Source organism: Manacus candei, unplaced genomic scaffold (assembly GCF_025592945.1).
Source record: "Manacus candei isolate 608988 ecotype Guabito, Panama unplaced genomic scaffold, ASM2559294v1 h1tg000014l, whole genome shotgun sequence".
Taxonomy (NCBI): Eukaryota; Metazoa; Chordata; class Aves; order Passeriformes; family Pipridae; genus Manacus; species Manacus candei.
The window spans coordinates 31,025,778-31,045,822 of record NW_026138062.1 but is presented as its reverse complement, the minus strand read 5'-3'; the positions used below and the strand labels follow the sequence as shown (position 1 = coordinate 31,045,822).

Below are 20,045 nucleotides of genomic sequence, written 5' to 3'. Positions count from 1 at the left end.
AAGTATTTTCAGATTTTAAGTGTTGATAGCTGATCAATAACATATGAGAGCTCCAATTCAAGGACTAATAATTTTTACATTTCAATATATTTTATAGTTACATAAAATACTTAGTTGTTCAACTAAAGAATGAAATGAATAAGTCACCATAATCCTTTCTTAATACTGACAGAGTCTCTAGTGTGAGAACTATATTTCATTTACTATTTGGACAGATCAAACTAGTTGTAGAGACTGGTAATTGGTGTTCTGGATATAATAATGAGAAAATATTCTAATTTATGGCATTTTCATTTCTTCTTTTTAGTTTGTTGTGTGGCTGTGAGAAACTGCTTAGAATGTCGGCAAAGGCAAAGAGAGAGAGTGAACAAGACGTCATTAATTGGCAGTAAAACTCAAGATGCTCTTCAGGGTGTAACTTCAGCAGCAGCAGCCAAGGTAACCCAGTCTTCAGTAACCAACAGCAATTACAAGTCTGAATCACTGCTTTTAGGATCAGAAAATAATTGTAACTGCCTTCTCAAATATCTGGCAAAAGCTTAGGTTTTTGCTATTAACTGATTGAGGGTAAAAGTATGTGAGGGGGGTAGTTTGAAACAAGAAAATTTTAATGCAGTAGTATGACTGGAGAAATCTATTTCGAGAAGAAGGCTCCTTATTCACACTGATCATTTATGGCTGTATAGCTATTTTATTCTGTGAGAGCACTTGCAGTTTTGATGAAATCCTCCAATCACATCTTTGTTGGTGGAATATCTGAGTCCCAGTAACTTCAACACATCTTTGCATGCATATTAGGCATCAGTACTTACTATCTGATTTGAGGAACAAAACTTATTGAATATTCAATTATAGCTTGGTTTTTCCAGTTTCATTAATCCATTGTTCATCTTTTTTCTTTTCTTTTCTTTTTTTCTTTTTGTTTTTTTAACTTTAAGACTTTGCGAATTCTGAGACTAAAATCTGAAAAAATTTAGCGTAGCCCATGGCTAAAATACAACACATTGAATGATGTAAAGGATTCCTTTTTTTTTTTTTGCTACTGTATTTTCATTACTACATTCAGTAGTTTTTCTTCTCTAAAGTCTTTCTCAGATAACCTTCACAAACTCAGCTCTCTTCACAATATTATTTCATTAAATCTCACAAAAACATTACATTTTTCCACACTGTCACATTCAGTGCAAAGCAAATCAGTATAAGGAGTCTTCTAGGTGTTCAAGCATCATTTGTAATACATTATTATTATTTTTTAAAGAAAACATACTACTCTATGTTTTTTTAATGGCAGTTATTCTGTAAGTAGTCTATAATAAGTCTCAGTAAAATTAACACAAATTATTTTTTTAATATTTCTGTTCAGCATTTTCAAGCATAACACACATATTCAAAATATTTTATTGTTCTCCTATGAAACAGCTGTAATCTGAAATGAACTTTTGTGTGCAAATTATTATCTTAACTGTGGGTAGAGATACAGTTATTCTGAGCTACTGGAAAGATGTAACAATTTATATCTAAATAAGTAGTATTAAGAAAATAATTCAAAACATTGCATTATTTCTAGAGCCCTTGTCTGAGTATTATGTTGGAAGTATATTGGTACTAACATATCATCTAAGATTGATGTAATGTCTAAAAAAATGTCAAATTAAGGTTTTAACAGAAATACTTTGATACTTGGAGGACAAAAATCTCACTACTTTTTGTTTTTAGACTCCCCTTGAAAATGTCCCTGGCAACCTTTCTCCCATAAAAGACCCTGATAGACTTCTTCAGGATGTTGATATTAATCGTCTACGAGCAGTTGTTTTTCGTGATGTGGTGAGTAATATGTGTTTTATTTCTTTCTTCTGCAAAATCATCACTTATATTTTGATTGTACCAGAATCAAAAATATCCTTGATGTGTTGCACTTCATATATTTTCTGCAAACCATCTGCTCGTGACTTTGTAACCACCGCTTTTTACACTTTCAAATCATATTGGTTAACCTTTTTGAGATTAGTAGTTAACTGTGTTTAACACTCAGCCTTGATCTCATATTAGCCAACAGCCAGAATAATTCAGTTATGACCTATATTGATTAAAATTATATTACTAAAAGTGTCAACTACTTGTCCAACCAGAGTAGGAGGAAGATTTATTATATCTATTACAGAACTGCAGCAAGTTGATTTATAGACAATTTTTATTTCTGCTAAACATATGCATATACTATATATAAATACATATAAAACTAGTTTTCAGATTTTTTGGCAGTCGTTTTTGTGTTTTAGCACAAAAATTCACCACAATATGTTTGGTTTTGAATGTAGTAGAATAGGAATTATTATTTTATATATGCAAATATATATGTTATGTATAAACTTCTGCAGCCTGAGTCCAAGTGGTTGGAAGTGAGGACCAAAGTTAGAAATAGCTTTAAAAAGAAGAAAGTAGAACTTGACACACAAAAAATTATCTGCTGGGATGACCTGATCATCTTGAATTTGAGTGGCAATCTTCTGTCACCTATTCTCTTCTTAAGTAGTGGAGAAGGGAATACCAGAAAATATGTTTCTGGCATTTCTGTGAAATAACTTAGTAAGAGAATTTCTAGTTATTTTAAGAATTGCAAAAACATGCAACCAAGTTAAATAACACACAGAAAACATGGAAAGTAAGCACTGGATTTGTAGCAGAAAGTACATACTTGTGGAATTGAGGCAAGGTGAAACCACTATAGGAGCAGATAGAAGCTGAAGTCTTAATTCTGTCAGGTTGAATTTTACACCATAATAACAATAATAATAATAAAAGACATTTCAGTGTAACTACAGCAACTTAAATTCAATCAGGATGATATCTAAGCCATAGATGACAATTGCCATTGAACAGCCCACTATGTGGGAGGAAGAGAAGACAGCTAAGTTGTTGTGATCCTGGCATTTACTTAAATCAGAGTCCTGGAAAACTAGAATTGCTGCTGACAATCCCTTTGAAGGGGAAATTTGAATGTACAAGCTGGGATTTATTGCTGGAAGAAAAGCAGTGGTATATTCCCCCTGCTTTTACAAGTTACCAGAAGCTGTTATGCCTACTTATGCATCCAGTGTCAGCCAGAGAAGCATCAGTGAGCTTAGTTTTCCCTCTCAGTAGTAGTACTCTTCACATTCTTGTGGCAGGGACCTTCAGAGTCTCATCCTTGGGGCAACAAAAGACAGTTGCCCTTGCTGCAGGGAAGTCTTGAAAGCACTCAGAGTACAGTCAGGCCTCTGTTTTGAAAAGCTCCACAGATCCAGAGATTTGTGCAGTTGCCAAATAACCTCCAAAATTCAGTACTTAATACGTGCTGTGTGCATAGTACTCCCCTGAAAATACATGAAATCTTCTAAGTAATCTATTTGCTGCTATGCTAATAGAAACAACATTTCAGAAAGGTATTATTTATTAAGCTTTGTAATGATCTTGTATGAAAATTCTTTGGAAATATCCAATATTACAGATGTGTTTCTTTTTCTCAAACACAGGACGACAGCAAACAGGCTCAGTTCTTAGCTTTGGCAGTAGTCTACTTTATTTCTGTTCTGATGGTCTCCAAATACCGTGATATACTGGAACCCCAGCGAGAAACTGCGAGGTCTGGGAACCAGGCAGGTAGAAATATCAGACAAGAAATAAATTCACCGACAAGTACAGGTAAATTTGTTTTCTTTAAATGTTACTTGAATTTTTTTTTAATACTGTAATTATTTTACAAAGTGTTTTTAGTGAGTAGCGTAAGATCCTCATAGGAAATTACACACTACTTTTTCCTATATAATGATTTTGTTTTATAAAATACATTGGCATATTTCAAATATTCTGTGTATTTACTTATATGGTATTACTAATTTTCATTTCTATATTGCTTTTTTGTGTCTTTATTTTTCTTAAACTTGAAAATAATTAGAAGGACACAGGGTTCCTGATAGAGTTCTAAGTTGTAAAGTAGAAGATAGTTGACCAACACAACTTCCTGAATCTGTTTTGTGTTAGGAAGAACAGATATCTTTAACTCTATACCATGAAAGGAATGAACAGCAAACACAGCTGCTTGCCCACATGAACTCCTTTTGTTTGAGTGAGGTTTGTGAAAGGGTAGTAGTGGAGGACTGAGTACTTTCTTGGAGTCCTGCTGTGTTGGTGCCTGCATTTAAAAGCCCACGGTAACAATGTAATAAAAAGGAAACATTGCTATTGCCTCTTTTACTGAACTGTTAGTGATTTTTACTAGCAGTAGTAGTGTTTTTACTGACATATGTTCTTCAGCCTGAAAGGGAGAGAGTCTGTTAGTTGTCAGAAATTAGGAATGCAAACTTTACCCTGCTTTGTTTCAAATATTTTGCACTGTCAGTCTGGTGGGTTTTCTTCAAGTCTGATTGGATTGATTATAACTCTACCTCCTGTGTTAAAAGAGCTGAAAACAGTAGCTGAATTTGTCCATGAAACTTTTAATGTATGCTTTTGTTCTTGTATTGATCTTTAATTATTTTCTTCATTTATGAAGTTGCTAATTTTCATTCATCATAGAATTTTTCTTCCAATTTACGTCATATTTACATTGTCCTTATTTTGATTCATCATGATGTTTTAATTTGCTACTTTTACCTAATAGTTAAAGTCAATGTGCTTGTAGGCTTTCTGTTTTAAATATTAAATGAATGTTGTCAGTTTTGAGAAATCATAGTTTTTGTGCCTTCTTGATTATATGTTATGGTCCTGCACTAAGAAACTGCTAGTTTCAGTGAACTATTTCATCCATTCTTGTCTTGCCTATTTGCATATATATATATATATATATATATCCGTGTCCCTTTTTTTCTCCATAAATGTTGCTCTTGAAGTGCCCAAATACTAGGTGTGCTCTTTCCTATCTCTTGATACAGAACTTTTTTTTTTCCCTTTAGAAATGCCTTTTTTTTGTTGATAATACCATATTTGCATGTTTCAATGAGATAGGATTTCTGTCATGGATCCACAGTGGACCAGGCCACACATGAATACTAGCTGGCTCACATTTGATTCCATGATTTTCTCCACAGTTGTGGTCATACCATCTATCCCTCACCCAAGTTTGAACCATGGATTCCTTGCCAAGTTAATTCCTGAGCAGAGCTTTGCCCACTCATTTTACAAAGGTAATATTAACATCATCTCCTAACCTGTTTGGGTGTTCTTATTTAATGTAATGCAATTCAAGAACTAACTGTGATGTTATTGTTGATAAATAAGTATACGCCTCAGGTTACATGGAGATCAGACCTGATGATACCTTTAAAACTTTAACTTCCTGCCTACATTTCTTTAGAAAATTTCTCTCCCACTTTTACTACCATTTATTATCTTTATTTATTATGAAATTAAATAATTTTAAAAAAGCACTCAGGAGGAGGGAATGGATACAGGAAAATTTAAATGCTTTTGGTTTGTGGTTATTCTGCTACAATATTAGGTCCATAAAAATCAAATCAGGCCTACTTTAAAAATATTGCATACTGCATGAAGTATGTAGTACTTTTGTAGTATTCCCTTTCCCTGTATCTTTTGCTGTTCTTTTGCCTTCCTTTCTCACTTTTTTCCTTGCCTTCTTGATGGTATGTAAACCTCTGATATTGTATGTGAATTATTTTATGCCTGTTAGTTAATGTGCTGTGCTGTGTTTTTCTTGAAGGAAACCAATTTTGTTACCAGAGCAACTATTATATGTTTTGGGGCTGCTTTTTGTTTTGTTTGTTTGTTTGTTTTAATAGATACTATATAAGGTAGCAGTATGGGCTTTTTCTTTCATTACTTGAAAAAGGGAGGGTTACCTGAATGTAACGTGTCAAGTTTGCATGTACAAAATGTTGCATTTCCATGTTTATTTGCCTGCACTGTGCTGTGAACAAATTTAATCTGATGAAAATGTTCTTGGTATAACTTTGTAAAAATTTTTTGTGGGTAAAAAGGCTGATTTATATAAAACCTAAGCAATTTAGAATGCATCCAGTTTATAAAGAATAGTTAACTTCCTACTTCAGTAATAAAGTGACTTATGTTCATCATATGCTGTTCTGGGAGCATTATGTTAAAATGTTTATTACATAAACTATCACTACGTTAATCTGTCATTTCTTAAACTTTGGTGTGTGCATGTATGTATATTATAATTTGTTTTATTTTATAACAGTGAGTAAGCCAGGCTTTATGATTTTGATTCGTAAGACTATTGTCTGCCATACAAAGAAAAAATATTTTATATTACTCAGTTTCCTGATTTGTTGTTCTGACATTGTTGCATTTGTACGATTGATCCGTCATTAATAGAAAAAGGAATAATTTCATCTTAATGCCGAAGAGTACTACAGTACTATGTGGTACTACACAATAAATCCCTAAAATTTCATTAAATATTGATTTTTCTCCTTTTTTTTTTCTTTGTGCGTTTTCTGGGTTGGATTTTTTGTTTTGTTTTGTTTGTTGGGGGTTTTTTGCATTTAGAGCAAGTTTCTACGTATCAGACATAGGATATTTTATTTTTAACCACTTTTGCTTGAAAATTAGGATTGGCTAGTCTGCCTCAAAACACACTTACTTAAGGACATTTTAATTTTTATTAAATTTAATACAGTAAAATACATTATGCAACATAAATGGCATTATATTTCTATTTGTAAAAAGCTCAACATTTGATATAATGGATGGCAAAGGCAGGGGAAAAACAAATAGTTTTTCTTCTTATCCGCATATAGTACCTGGATAAAATATATGTATCAAAAGCAGAAAAAAAGGTTAAGAAGAAATGGCAGCAGTCATACTAACTCATCAAAATATGTAACATAAAGCATTTTTTAAGAATTGGGTCTTCTATAATATTGTCTATAGTACTTGTTTTACCTTGAGTTAAAGTAAAATAGTTTTGTTTTTAAAATAGTTCAATAGAGCTATAGTGAAACTGTGAACAGGATACAAAAGAAAACTGTTTTAGTTTTAGAAATAAATTATTCAATAAAGGTTATGTTATCTGTAGTTTTTTTTGTTGATATCATCACATCCTTCAGGGTTTTAAGTTTCTGAGATCTTAAACTCTTACACTTAACTGCTTCACCCATTAGAGAGGAAAAATATTTCTGCTTTTTATATTCTGAACCCAGTTCCTCAGTTTTGAACATTAGCAAGAAGTTTAAAAAAAAAATTGCCAACACTGTTAGAAAAGGCTAAAAGTCAAAACATTTTTTCATTTTGAGAATCTTGAATTCCAGTGGCTAAGCCAATTGTTTTCTTTTTAGAATCCGACTTGCTTTCAGATGTTGGCAGCTAGCATGTAATATTTGAATATTACTTTCAACTCTAATGCAGTTTAACTTAATACAGAGTGGTTTAATGTAGCATTGAAAATTAAATACACAACTTTAAAGCAATGTCCTGTTCATTAAAAAAATTATAGAAATTGAGTTGTTACCTAGAAGTGAAGTCTTTTATTTTATTAATTCCACATGACACTAAAGGGATATAAAGAATTCGTTATTTGTCAATACAGCAAATTGTGTCATAATTGTTAGAACTGTACTGGAAAAGATCTCTATAAATTAAAGAAGAAGGATTGGTTCATTAAAAGAAATTAATATATCTATTGCTAGTAGATGGAATCTAATTAGAAACTTGTCAGGGGAAGGATAAGATAGAAGTAGGTATATTACCAGTATTTAAATAAGATACCCATTTTGTTCTTTGTGATTGTTTGTGGTTTTTTTCTTTACATAGGGTGATATCTTTAATTAAAATCTGTTTAAGATTGTTTTAGACCCTACTTGTCTCAAGCACAAGCATGTGATTAGTGTATCTTTCTTATGAGTAGCTGCAGCTGGTGCCAAGTGCAGATTACAAGAATTTTAACATCATTATACTTGATAGAAACTTTGCCTAGTTTATTAATGTTGTTATATATGGATAAAGCATAGTATTGAATCAAAAGACTGTAAACATATTTTGTGGGGAAATATATTCTAGCTTTACTTACAGATGTTTGTAGGTGGTAAAATAATACTTTTTTAACTGATATTCAAATATTGTTCATAAGCTAGATGTTATGGTGCTTGAAGATGCTTCCCAGGAAGGAAAGACAATTGCAGTAGTGCCATGACTACCATTTAACAGTAAAAATATTTCCTTATAATGTTCTATACTTCTGTATTTATGTTTCTTTCTAAGATGATTCATGGGGAGGAGAAAAATGTATCTCTATCTGTAGATTTACTCCATGTCATGTTTGTTGAAAGTGCTTGGGTTTCTCCTCCTTCTTTCTGATTACTTTAAAGGGTCTGCAGTATTTCTAAAATAATCAGTGCTTAGTTGGACAAAGCAGAACTTGTCAAATGAAAAGAAAGCTCCCTCTCTTCAATTTAGCTCGTATTTAGTATTACTTCTTGAAATAATTCATTATCACCAGGAAAATAGCAGATAGCAGGAAAATAGCAGATCAGAACTATTCTCTTGCACCTGAAGGTTGTCTGTGAAACACAGTCCTACAAAAGTAATGTTGCCAGACTTGCTTTTTTCTGTTCATAATACCAAAGAATTAATTAAATTAAGAATTAATTAATTAATAAAATATGGAGTTGTAGTAAAGATGGGAATAGCATTAAAAATTATTAACCAAAAGCTCTGCATTGGATTTTCAGTTTTTCATCTCAAAATCATCAGTCATATGTATCTCGTACTTTCTCAAAATATTAGTAGTGAATCAAGATCTGAGCTAGTCATCCTAACCTCCCTTAATAATAGGTGTAGAGAAGTCAGAGCATGTTTAGGATGCAATTCATCCGACTTGCTTAAATATCTACTTAAAAGAGAGGTAAGCTGGCCTCTGGAAATGACTATCTTTTTCCATTCACTGTAGATGTCACTGTAGACCTCTGCCTTGGTCAGATTTATCCTGACTCTGAGACTAGGCTTAACTGAACTCGAGACACAAAGCTTACTTTATGACAAAAGCTGGAATGAAATTTTTTGATGTCAGGCTCTTAATCCAATCTAATGACCTTATGTGCCTCAGTAATATCCTCATCCATAGCTATAGTTGGTTACAGATATGTTCTCATATATATATATATATATATATATATTCTTCTTTAAGACTACCACATGTATATGGTTTAAAAGTTGAAACTATATATCCATCTAAAGAATTACATAATGTCTTGAGATCCTTGAAGGAAGACTATTCCTTGCAGTCTGATATACTAGCAAACCTCTTCAAAATCTTTAGCTTTCATCTTTAGCAGCATCTTCCACAATGTTCAGGTGTGAAAAATCCTAGCTGTGTTGTATTTAGTAGGGAAGATGTGCTAAAGCTTAATCTCAACTCCCAGTGATGGGGAATGATTTCAAGTCCTTAGAAAATTTTCCTTTCAAATTCAGAAGGGTGAAGATAGTCCCAGTAAGCAAAGCTACTGCCTGTAAAAGGCAAACAAGCTTCTTCTCTTTTATTTTACAAGCAATTCCATGAAATTAATCTTAACATCTGAGGTTAGGTTCAGGTCTTTGTAGGATGGTTATCAAGACTCATAAGGCTTATGACTTAATGGCATGTTCTGAAAATGCACCTGAGCAGTAGAACTTGCCAGTTCCCACAGCCCTCTTAAGATAAAAGTATGTTAGTTAAGGCAGAATTAGTGGCCATTTAGTGGTCAGCAAGAATTACACTTGTGAATTGAGCATAAAATGCTGAAATTTTTATTTCTGAAATGGGAGCAACTGGAATAGCTTAGAAAATACAGTTTTGCTCTGTATAGTTTTCTCTAGTTAGATAGGGATGTTTTCCCCAAATTCGTATGAAAATATCTGTTACGTCTGGAAGATGTGGAAGTAGAGACTGAAAAACAGAGTAGACCTTTCTCTTACCAGCAGAGGGTAATCATTACATATTTTGAGAGAGAAATTTCTTTTCCTCGGAATAAGAGAAATAGAGGAGTGTGGCATCTTCTGTTAATAACAGCTAATCAGCCTTATCTTGTAAAACCAAGTAACCTCTTCAAATTACAGGTGCAAATCTGAAGTAGATTTAGCTATGGTGGTCAGGATCACTCAAGATGAGCTTTCTCAGTTCTGGTTGTTATTAAAGATATCCTTGCTTACCTTGATGGTTTATTGGACTGTTTCTTTCAACAGTGCTTCCACATCTACAGCAGTGGAAAAGTGTAAAAATATAGATATGTATATATATATATTTTATTACACTTCAGCTGGCAGCCTGTTAATTATGGAAGCACAATTAATGTTAACCAAAAAATGGATACATGTTTTCTGTTGAAAATTGATATTTCCATTTAGCATTAATCAGGAATGTTTCAGAAACGAAAGCATTGCAACAGTGCAATTCACTTTATAATATATTGTCTGAATAAAATTAATATGTAGGTTATCACAAATTTTCATAAAAAGTGGATTGACTTTTCCACTCCCTTGCTATCACAGTCTGTATTTTTCCCAAAGCACTGTAAATGAATAGATTTCTTAAAGGTATGTGCTACAGATGGACTGGAAGCTATTGATTTTTTTTTTTCCTTGACAGAACAAACTATATTAAAAGGTTGAAGAAACAGCTTTTTCTTTGAAGACAAGTAAAGCATCAAGTTTTTCAGATCTTCTAGGTATACAGTACTCAGGGAATTACATTGCTACACTGTTGTTTGTATTCCTAATGTAGTAGTGTAGAGATTTACAGACTATTTTTAAACTATTTTGCATAACAGTAGCAGTCTAACTATGCAAACTGGACTAGAGGACCAATTTCCATTATCTGTCAAAACATGCTTTGCCTCCAGAAGGTCCTGACAAAATTCATGGCTCCATCTTCTGCAAAATCTAATTGTACATATATTTTCAAGAAAGAGGAATGTTATAAGGAGCGAGTGATAATCATGATAATCATAAAATTCCAATTCTACTGAATTTCTGACTGCTGCTCAAAATAATCACACTGGTCTTCTGATGAAATATATGCTGCTTATTCCAACAACATCTGAGAAGACATGCATTTGAAGATCATGAGAGGGCAATGAATACATCTTAATCTATTGTTTATTGTCCTTCACCAGCTACTTAAGGCATCATAGGAGACATTTGCACATACATTTTATTATTAATTGATCAGTCATTATATACGCATGAAGCAGTTGTAATAGGGATTTTTTTGTAAATAACATCAATATTTATTTTCACTTGTACAAATTACAGATGTTTTAAAAGTTTTTGAGTTGTCAAAGTAGTGCTTAAAACAAAATGTTTTTAGGATAAGTTTTATTGTATTATGGAACATACTCTCTGCTTCGCTGTTGACTTTTGCTGCTGGATGCTGCAACCTAGGTGATTGATTTTATTTTTTTTTATTTCTTTTGTAAGAAATGTCCAATTATGAAAACATCATCTTTCTTAACATGTGTCAGAAATACAGATATTATCATAGATACCTGTAATCTACTTTTTAATTATGTGATTTTGAGCTTACACAATACAAAAATAAATAAATGAAAAAATAGAAACTGAAAAATAACAGAGAAGTTCACCTAGAAAAAACCAAAACATATTACTATATCGTTCCCAATTTCTATTTGGGTTTTGTTTCAAAAATGTAAACACCTGGCTTTATACTCTGAAGTTGACATTTCTTTAATAGAACTTCTCATTTTCTTATTTTTCTTTTGTCTTCAGTCTCTTTTGGTTAATGCCTTGTTAATGCTTTGCTTTAGGATTGCTGGAATTTTGTTTGGCAACCAGGTAATCAATCAGACTGATGTCTTATCCATCTAACGCTGAGTGAAAGAGTTTTGATTAGTAAAGAAAAATGAAGACATTGATTAAAGACATTGCTTAAACAGATCAAGAGTTATGTCTGTCATAAGTAGCTCTTTCAATATCCTTTCTATGGTCAAGGTAGAAAGAACTGCCCTGTGTGTTTGCCTGAGCGACTGCAGGGAAAGAAACAAATGATAAGACTTTTGAGGAATTTGAGCACATAGAAGCAATTTCCAGTGAGCAAAAAGAGAAGACATGTACTTATGTGTGTTCACCTGTGATATTTTTCCTAGCTGAGAGCTATGTCCTTTCTCCTCACAAATCAACTCTGGTTAAAAAGAAATTCCAAACCTGCTGCATTAAATCACCTATCTCAAGATCTGTGCCCTTCCAATTGCCAACCCACCCCAGAGTCTTTCATATCTGACCTTCCCCAGCCCCCTTCAGCTGTGTTGCTTCTGCACTCAGACATGCGTGTCAGAGCCCTCGGGTATCCCTGCTTGTGGTTCCTCTTCCCAGCCAGAGGCTGTCATGGCATGTGCTCTACTTCCACCTCTTCGTGTGCACGATTGCTGGCATGCTGTTAGAAATCTGATTCTGCGCTGTTGCATTACTGTCCTTGTGGAAGGAAAGGACCAGTGTTTGATCTGGCAGGAATTTCAGAAACCTGGATAAATACTCTAGATGAATAACAGATGGAGGCTAAATGCACGCTGCATTTATCAAAGATTTTCGTAGATAAAAGCCTGATAGTGCAAGAAGGGCAAATTGTAACCCTACACCAGGCTATTTTTTCTCACTTTTAAATATTTCAATAAATGAAGAAACTTGTTTTAAAATGTTTTAGAAAAGCAAATGAGTTCTGCAAAATAAAAGTCAGTGTTGTTCAGGTAGCCTTGCCTCAGAAATAACAGAACCCCATGAAGTCAGTTAGAGGGACATGATCAAATTTGCCTATTAATGCATAGTTACATGAGTACTAATATCAGCCAGGTTGCCAAAATGAGTAGATGTTACGAGGTTGGGCCATGACCAGGATCACTAGAAAAGGAATTTTTTCTCTCAACCCTTTATAACTATCACACAGAAATAGAAATACCAACAGAAGAGAAGGTCCTGATACAAAAGCAGCTTCTTACTGTTGTGCCTCATCCTCTGAGGACATTTCTGTTGCACCTTCATTCTTGCTTACTCCTCTTAATGTATTTTTAAATCAGATCCTTATTACTCTTTGATTCTGTTCCCATATTTAGTTTCTCATGTCAGTTTAATTGTGCTACTTCATATACATGAAAATTATTAGACTGATGTTGCTAGGAAGAATTTTTCCACTCTATTTTATAGCCTAGAGTTTAGGAATTGATTAGTTGACTCTTCCACCTATGAAGGAAGCTGTAATATCACTGCCTAGTTGGAATGAAAGCATTTTCAGCTTGTAGTGTACTTCTTCTGAAAATTTGTAGAAAACTACAAAGGGGTGTATAAAAGGCAGCTATTAAGGTTATCACCCTTAGGATAAGGATATCATGCCTCAAGATAGTTATACAGAAAACAACTCATAAATTTTCCAGTCCACATGCAGACTGAAAGGTGGCAGCAAGTCCTATATCAAGATTACCCAAACCTTCCATTGTCAAATGTTTCTACATTGTTTGCAGCAGAAATATGACAATAATTTGGGATAGTATGACTTCCCAATAAATTTTAAGCCATATTGTAAGCACTTAAAAAAATAATTTTCGTACATTTTACTTTTGAAAAATTTCAGCTCATTTTTACTTAGTAGGGAGGTTTAATGAGATGAAAAAGATTAAAGGATTACAGGAATTTACACAGAATTTTTCCATTGTTTAAAGTAAAAAAATATTAAAAGCAGAATATTTTGTATTGTCCTTTTTAATAATGGCAAAATTATATATATTTACCTGACATATAAAATGTCTCATTATTAAGTTAATAAATAGGGGCAGTGTGGGTTGTATTTTTTAGGCATATGGAAGCGGTGCAAGAGCTATTTAGGTAACTCAGTAGGTTAAAACAATTACAATACACTTCATAAATCACAAGCAAACAAGATATTTTAGGGAAGCAGCGTGACGGATGAGGTCACCAGATATACAATATGTCATTTAGTTAACTTAAGCCCATATTTTTTCCATAATGTAGACGAACTCATTAGTTACAATGAAAAACAGTAAGAAGGAGGCATCTGGCTTCCAACTGCCTGTTTCTGACAGGGTTAAGATCACTAGATCTAGTAATGTTTCTGCTTTGTCTACTGACATAGCCTTGTACTGTAGAAAACTGATGAGGTTTGCTGAAAATTTAGAGGCTTACTGTCACAGTGTTATAACAGACAGATGCAATCAGTTGTGTTTTTGCTTCTGTTCATGTTTATCATTTTGATAAGTCGCTTTAAATATTTAGGATTTTTATAAAAGCATACACATTTATGGTTTAAGATTTTTCTAAATCACTTTATGGAGCAGTATTCTTCATTCCTGAAATCTGAAAGCAGCAGGAGTGCTGGGACATGTTATAAAAGAATATAAAACAGAACTTATGGATATGCAGTGTTGTAACTAAAATTGGTTGGTTTTGTGACCTATGCTAAGAAGTTTATCATTTACCTAAATAGTACTAATAATAATGCTGATCAAGAAGGTCTAATAATACATCTTTTCAGCCATATTTATCTGGATTTCACATATCCTAATTTGCTATATTCTTATTTGAAAGCCAGTTATAAAGAATTTTGTCTGTTCTGAGTTTATTATCCTTTGATTCATAGAAAGTAAATTGGACCTTTTAAACCTTTATTCATTTAGCTTGCTTGATGTTTTAAAAATGAGTTCTAATGCATTGGACTTCGGTAGCTTTTAGAGATTGTTATTCACAGTGATAAATCAAACTAAGCTTAACTGGCTTAGTGCAGCATATTCATATTAGGTGTTGGAGACATGATAAGAAAAGTAAAGATACAAATCTGATTTCTGTAGAAATCAAGTATCTATAAGCTTATCTGAATTTCGAATAATTCCCTTCAAATTTTTTTCCCAAAATAATTTTAATTAGTATTATGTATGTCATATTTAAATTCTACATGCAAAAATTTAATTTTACTTCTATTTTTAGCTTCTAATGATGCAGGCCTCTAGGCATTTTATTCTTATTTGGGAACAAAGGATTACAGGGCACCTGCTGAGTAATTAACTGTAGTCCTATTTCTAGCATCTCAAAATTAGTTCCATTTTTTGAACTTGCTACTCTGACTGGAAAACTATTCCATAATCTTAATTATATATTGATGACTGTCACTTCCCAAACTTTTTTTTTTTTATTCCTGGCAAGGTTTCACTCAATTATTCTCATTCCAACTCTTCCATTTAGCTTAAATTCCTTTTTTTTTTGAGTTTTCTCCCTGAAAATACATATAATAGCTGTCGTAAAACCCTTCAGTATTAGTTTGGCCAGACTATGTCAATCAAACTGTTTTTCTGCAGTAGTAGATTGGTATGTATCTCCATAGCGACACTTCCATCTTTCTCAATTAAAACAGCATACACAGTATTCCATAGTGAATCCTACCAAAGCCTTCTCTAAAGCCATTAATAATGCCATTCGGTCATTTACAGAAGATGAATTCCAGTTATAAAGCAAATCTCTGTATTCTTCACTAGATGCATAGCTTTTCACCAGTAAATGTTATCTGTAGTTCTACCATAATGCTTGCTTATAATCATCCTTCTTTGACCATCAATTGTACCTTGTAACTTTGTCGTCAGCAAATTTCAGCCAAATATTTTCAACTGGAATCTTTATTAAAATTTTGAACAAGATAGATCCCATGGTAGTTTCTCTCAATCTGATGGGGTTTTTTGACTTTTAGAACTGAGTGATGACTCCTTCTTAGCCAGTTGCTTTCCCCATATTTTATGAATTCCCAGGTTCTCATGACTAAATTAGATTCTGTTGTGACCAGCCCAGCTTTACTGAATTTACTATATTGACCCTTATTTTCTTTGAGCAATAAATATTTAAAAAGCTCATTTAACAGTCATTTTGTAGTCTGTCTCATTCCATTCCATTACTATTCTTTACTCCAAAATAAATCCCGAAGTCTTACTTACTCTTGAATGTTGCAGTTGTCCAGATAATTTTTTTCCTATTTCTAAAAAAAAGAGAAACCATGTGTGATTTTCTCCATTCATATGTCACTGTCTCCATTTCCCTGTTTGGCAAAAGTGCCTGCTACTAGACCAGTAATATCATGGACTGTTTCTTTCAAAAATGGCTTGGAGTCAGTTCATTGCTATGATTTTAATGTATTAAAATCTTTCTTCTGGTTTAGATAAGGTATTTGACTTTCCACAACTGTATTTCTATTATATTTCCTGTCTTTAGTTTTCTTTTCAGTGCTGTTGACCTTAATGAAAATTGAGGTTAGGTGTAACCTAACTTCACTATGTAGTGGACTATTGTCTTTTTTCAGTGCCCTCTTTCCATTTACATAATAATGGAGCCTTATGCCATTTTATTTACCATACATTTCATGGGCAACAACCTGCTTGACTGGCAGTCCAGTCCTGATCTTCCCTTCAGTTGAGAAGTGTTGTCTTTGCATGGATGAAGTTTAAATAGACAAGCAGAAAATTCATTAGGATCGTTCTGTGGATCAGATGTCCTTCTGTGCCAAATATAGGCAGTACTAAGTAGATACGAATCTTTTTACTTCCTGACCTGGCAGATGCTAAATGCATTTGATGCAGCTCATAAATCCAGTTTCTACTTCCTGCTTCACAAAGAAGAGCTCATATCTATTTGATAAGATACGTTTAAGGTACTTAGGAGAAAAAGGAGGAGGAAGTGGCTTCAGTGTTTATGGCTTTTAAAAGAAGAAAACAATACTCCTTATAATGGGTGATTCTGCTTTGTCTTTTTAAAAGCCACTTCTGTTCTATCTGTATCTGTTTCTTAATAATTGTACTCATGCAGAATACAAAACCATTAGTTCAAAGACATAAATAATGTCATATAGATTTTTTTTTTATGTGCACATACTCATATCCAAACTTATGCCCATGTGCTAAATAAATATTTTACACCTGACTGTACTGAACAATTGGTAATGAATTATGAAGTTGTTATTAAATTTACATTGTTGAAGCACATTTTGTTTGTATTAGTCAGAGCTTCGTCCAAGTATACTGTAAAATATTTCCCATACTGTCTATACCACTATATCAAATTCATAAAAAAAAGAAGCATTCTTATTTCATGCATAGGCCAGCTAAATTTTATAATCAAGACAAGTAATCCAGTGAAAATAATGTAGTTTGAAAATAAAGTAAAAAATCATTTTGAGTGAGTGCAAGCTTTTTGTCATTAAAAATAGCCATGGTTTTTTTTGCTTTAAAAGAAGTAACCAAAAAGATGAATATGGAAGTTACAACTTAATGAAGTTGTTATGTCTGTTTCTCTGAAGTAATTAATAGAGGTATGCTCTTCTCAGCTACAAGATGTTGCAGAGTTTGTTTCAATCTGAAAATGTTCCAAACTCAACAGATTTCACTTACCTATGTCTATAAAAACTGTATTTATTTTATTCTTGAATATTTCCTGAATTACAGAATTTTACCTTCTGTGGGAAAAGGGGAGTTATCTAAAAAAATTAATAACAACACGTTTTTTCACTCATGTATAAATGAATCTCTATTAAATGTAACGATATGTGTGTAAGATATGTATAATACACACTTTAAAACATGAAGCAAACAAAATGTCTAGCAATTTTCTTTTGAATGCAAGATTCATATTTGCTGACAGCAATACAAAGACTAAATTTTACAGTAATCTGAAAGCATAAATGATTGCAGTTTTCTCTTCTAGTAGACTCACAGGTCATACAGTAATGCAGTCTATAGGTTATAATTTTTTATGTTGTTTCTGCTGGAAGTGTTTTGCTGTTTGATTACTGTGTGAGTAGTGGGGTGTAATTTCTGAATGTCACTGAGTTTGCATAATGTGATTTTGGGCTCCCTCTTCCAAGCCGGTATATATGCCAAACAGCTGTTGAAAATGTTTTGTATGTAGAATGAATTTTTACAGTTTAAACTACTGTGATTTGTGGGCTTTCTAACACATTTATGTCTTTCGAAACCTTATGATCATATTTTTAGGGGGAAAAAAACCAAACTAAATTATTGTTCATAATCTCTATTTCACTGCAGAGACACCAACTGTATTTCCAGAAAATATTAAAGACAAAGAAACACCAACACCAGTTGAAGATATTCAGCTGGAAAGCTCTATTCCTCATACAGATTCTGGAATTGGAGATGAACAGATGCCCAATATTTTGAATGGGACAGACTTGGAGACCAGCACGGGCCCTGATGCTATGAGTGAGCTGTTATCTACTCTGTCTTCGGAAGTGAAAAAATCTCAGGAGAGCTTAACAGAAAGCCCCAGTGAAATTCTGAAACCTGCATCTTCGATATCCAGTATCAGCCAAAGTAAAGGCATCAATGTCAAAGAAATACTGAAAAGCCTTGTGGCAGCCCCTGTTGAAATTGCAGAATGTGGCCCGGATCCAATCCCTTACCCAGATCCTGCACTGAAGAGAGAAGCTCAGGCTATTCTTCCCATGCAGTTTCACTCGTTTGACAGGTATATGGTTGGATTAATTATTTTATATTGACGTAATTCAGAAATTTGAAGATTTTTTTTATTTTTTTTTTAAAGGTTGTTCTTCTATGGGTTTGTATTAGACTATGTTATTAACAGCTGCATTACTTCTCCTTTTCTGAATATGGACCATATAGTATAGACAAAAGTTATTCACCTTGTTTTTCTCTGTTAGCAGTGAATAAAACTCTACAAAATACTTGGAAAACAAGCCTGTTGCAAAGAAATATTTTTGCAATAAAATCTTTTTTTTCTTTAAAACAGCATTTTAGTGAGGAGGAGGGGTAATATCTGCTGATATAGAACAGACTGTGCAGAAATTCAGTTGAATATTCTTTCAAAGGCTTAAATCTTAATTGGATCCATCATTGCACTGTTTTCTGGTACTGAAATGCTTTGACCATGGCAAGTTATTTGCATGGTCGTGGTAGAAAACAGTTTCCTTTTAGGTCTTTAAACAACAAAAATGCTCAGAAGTTAGTGCTTAAAACTGAACTGCTAAACATTTTCACAGAGTCCTTTCTTTATCTTTTTGGGGTATAGCTTCTGGGTTTCTAAAGAATATAGTTTTCTTTAAATGTCCAGTCCCTATCGGATATCTTGAACATAGAAATTGTTGTGCAATTGACCTCATCCATTTGGGTTCAAATGTAACTCTTATAAATGTTGATGGTTTTTTTCTCTTAAATAGATGATCCTGCTATCTGATATTGGTGAGTGAGGTAGATCAGTATTTTTTTAATATAACCAACAACTATGAAGGAAAAAAATTGGCAGATTCAGGCAGGTCCAGTAGTTTAGGAAGTGTTGTGTTCTTTTCTCCAACTAGAGAAATGTTATTGAACTGGGGGCATCTTGATAAAACTGCTGATGTTCTTAGCCCACAAGGCCTCAACTGTCTGGTTGCACCTCATGGTGGCATTATTGAATGATACCCATTGTTCAAGCAAATACTCCTCTGTACAGTTTGTTCATAATGTCAAAGTACTTGACCACTTTGGCAATCTTTGGAGGCAAATATGAGTGGTGATGGTGTCACTTTTCCAAATTACAAAATGAAGCAGATTCATATGCTAACACTATAACTTTTTACAGGGGATGAAGCAAAGGTTAGGGGGAAAAAAACTTTGAATAGTGTATTGATACAATATTAGAATTAATTTAAGTATTAATTAAAGCAACATTAATTAAAAAAGCAACATGAATTTTGGCTTGTGGTGATTTCTGAACATTTTGTGTTGCCTACAGTATCCCAATTACCATTGAAAAACTGAAAAAAAGTACGGCATGATTATTTTTCTATACTTGCTCATGTAAATATAATTGGGTTTATCAATAAAAAATAACAGTTAAATAAGATAAGCTGCTTATTTTTTAAAAGCTGCTTATTTTTTAAAAAGTGTTAAAATTTAACACTATGCCTGTGGACTTTATTTCTGTAGGATCTTCTCTTGCTGTAGTTTATGCAGCTTTTGGTACTTCACTGCACGATGTGGTCATCTTTATTGTCCCTAGGGAAAATCATGAGCAATGGAGTGTATTGTTTTGTCAGGTTCTAT

General features: G+C 33.1%; 1 protein-coding gene across 9 annotated transcripts in view; it reads left to right on the top strand.

The window, feature by feature from the left end:
• The window catches only part of NBEA (neurobeachin), a 473,668-nt gene that overhangs the window by 165,269 nt on the left and 288,354 nt on the right, over positions 1-20,045 (top strand). For 8 of the 9 annotated variants that reach the window (XM_051778818.1, XM_051778819.1, XM_051778828.1 and 5 more), the window contains 5 exons: positions 308-438; positions 1,717-1,824; positions 3,513-3,681; positions 5,067-5,162; positions 18,030-18,468. In XM_051778818.1, the coding sequence (XP_051634778.1) occupies positions 308-438; positions 1,717-1,824; positions 3,513-3,681; positions 5,067-5,162; positions 18,030-18,468 (943 nt within the window). The remainder of the gene's footprint in view (positions 1-307; positions 439-1,716; positions 1,825-3,512; positions 3,682-5,066; positions 5,163-18,029; positions 18,469-20,045) is intronic. The other variant, XM_051778825.1, reaches the window with a different exon arrangement.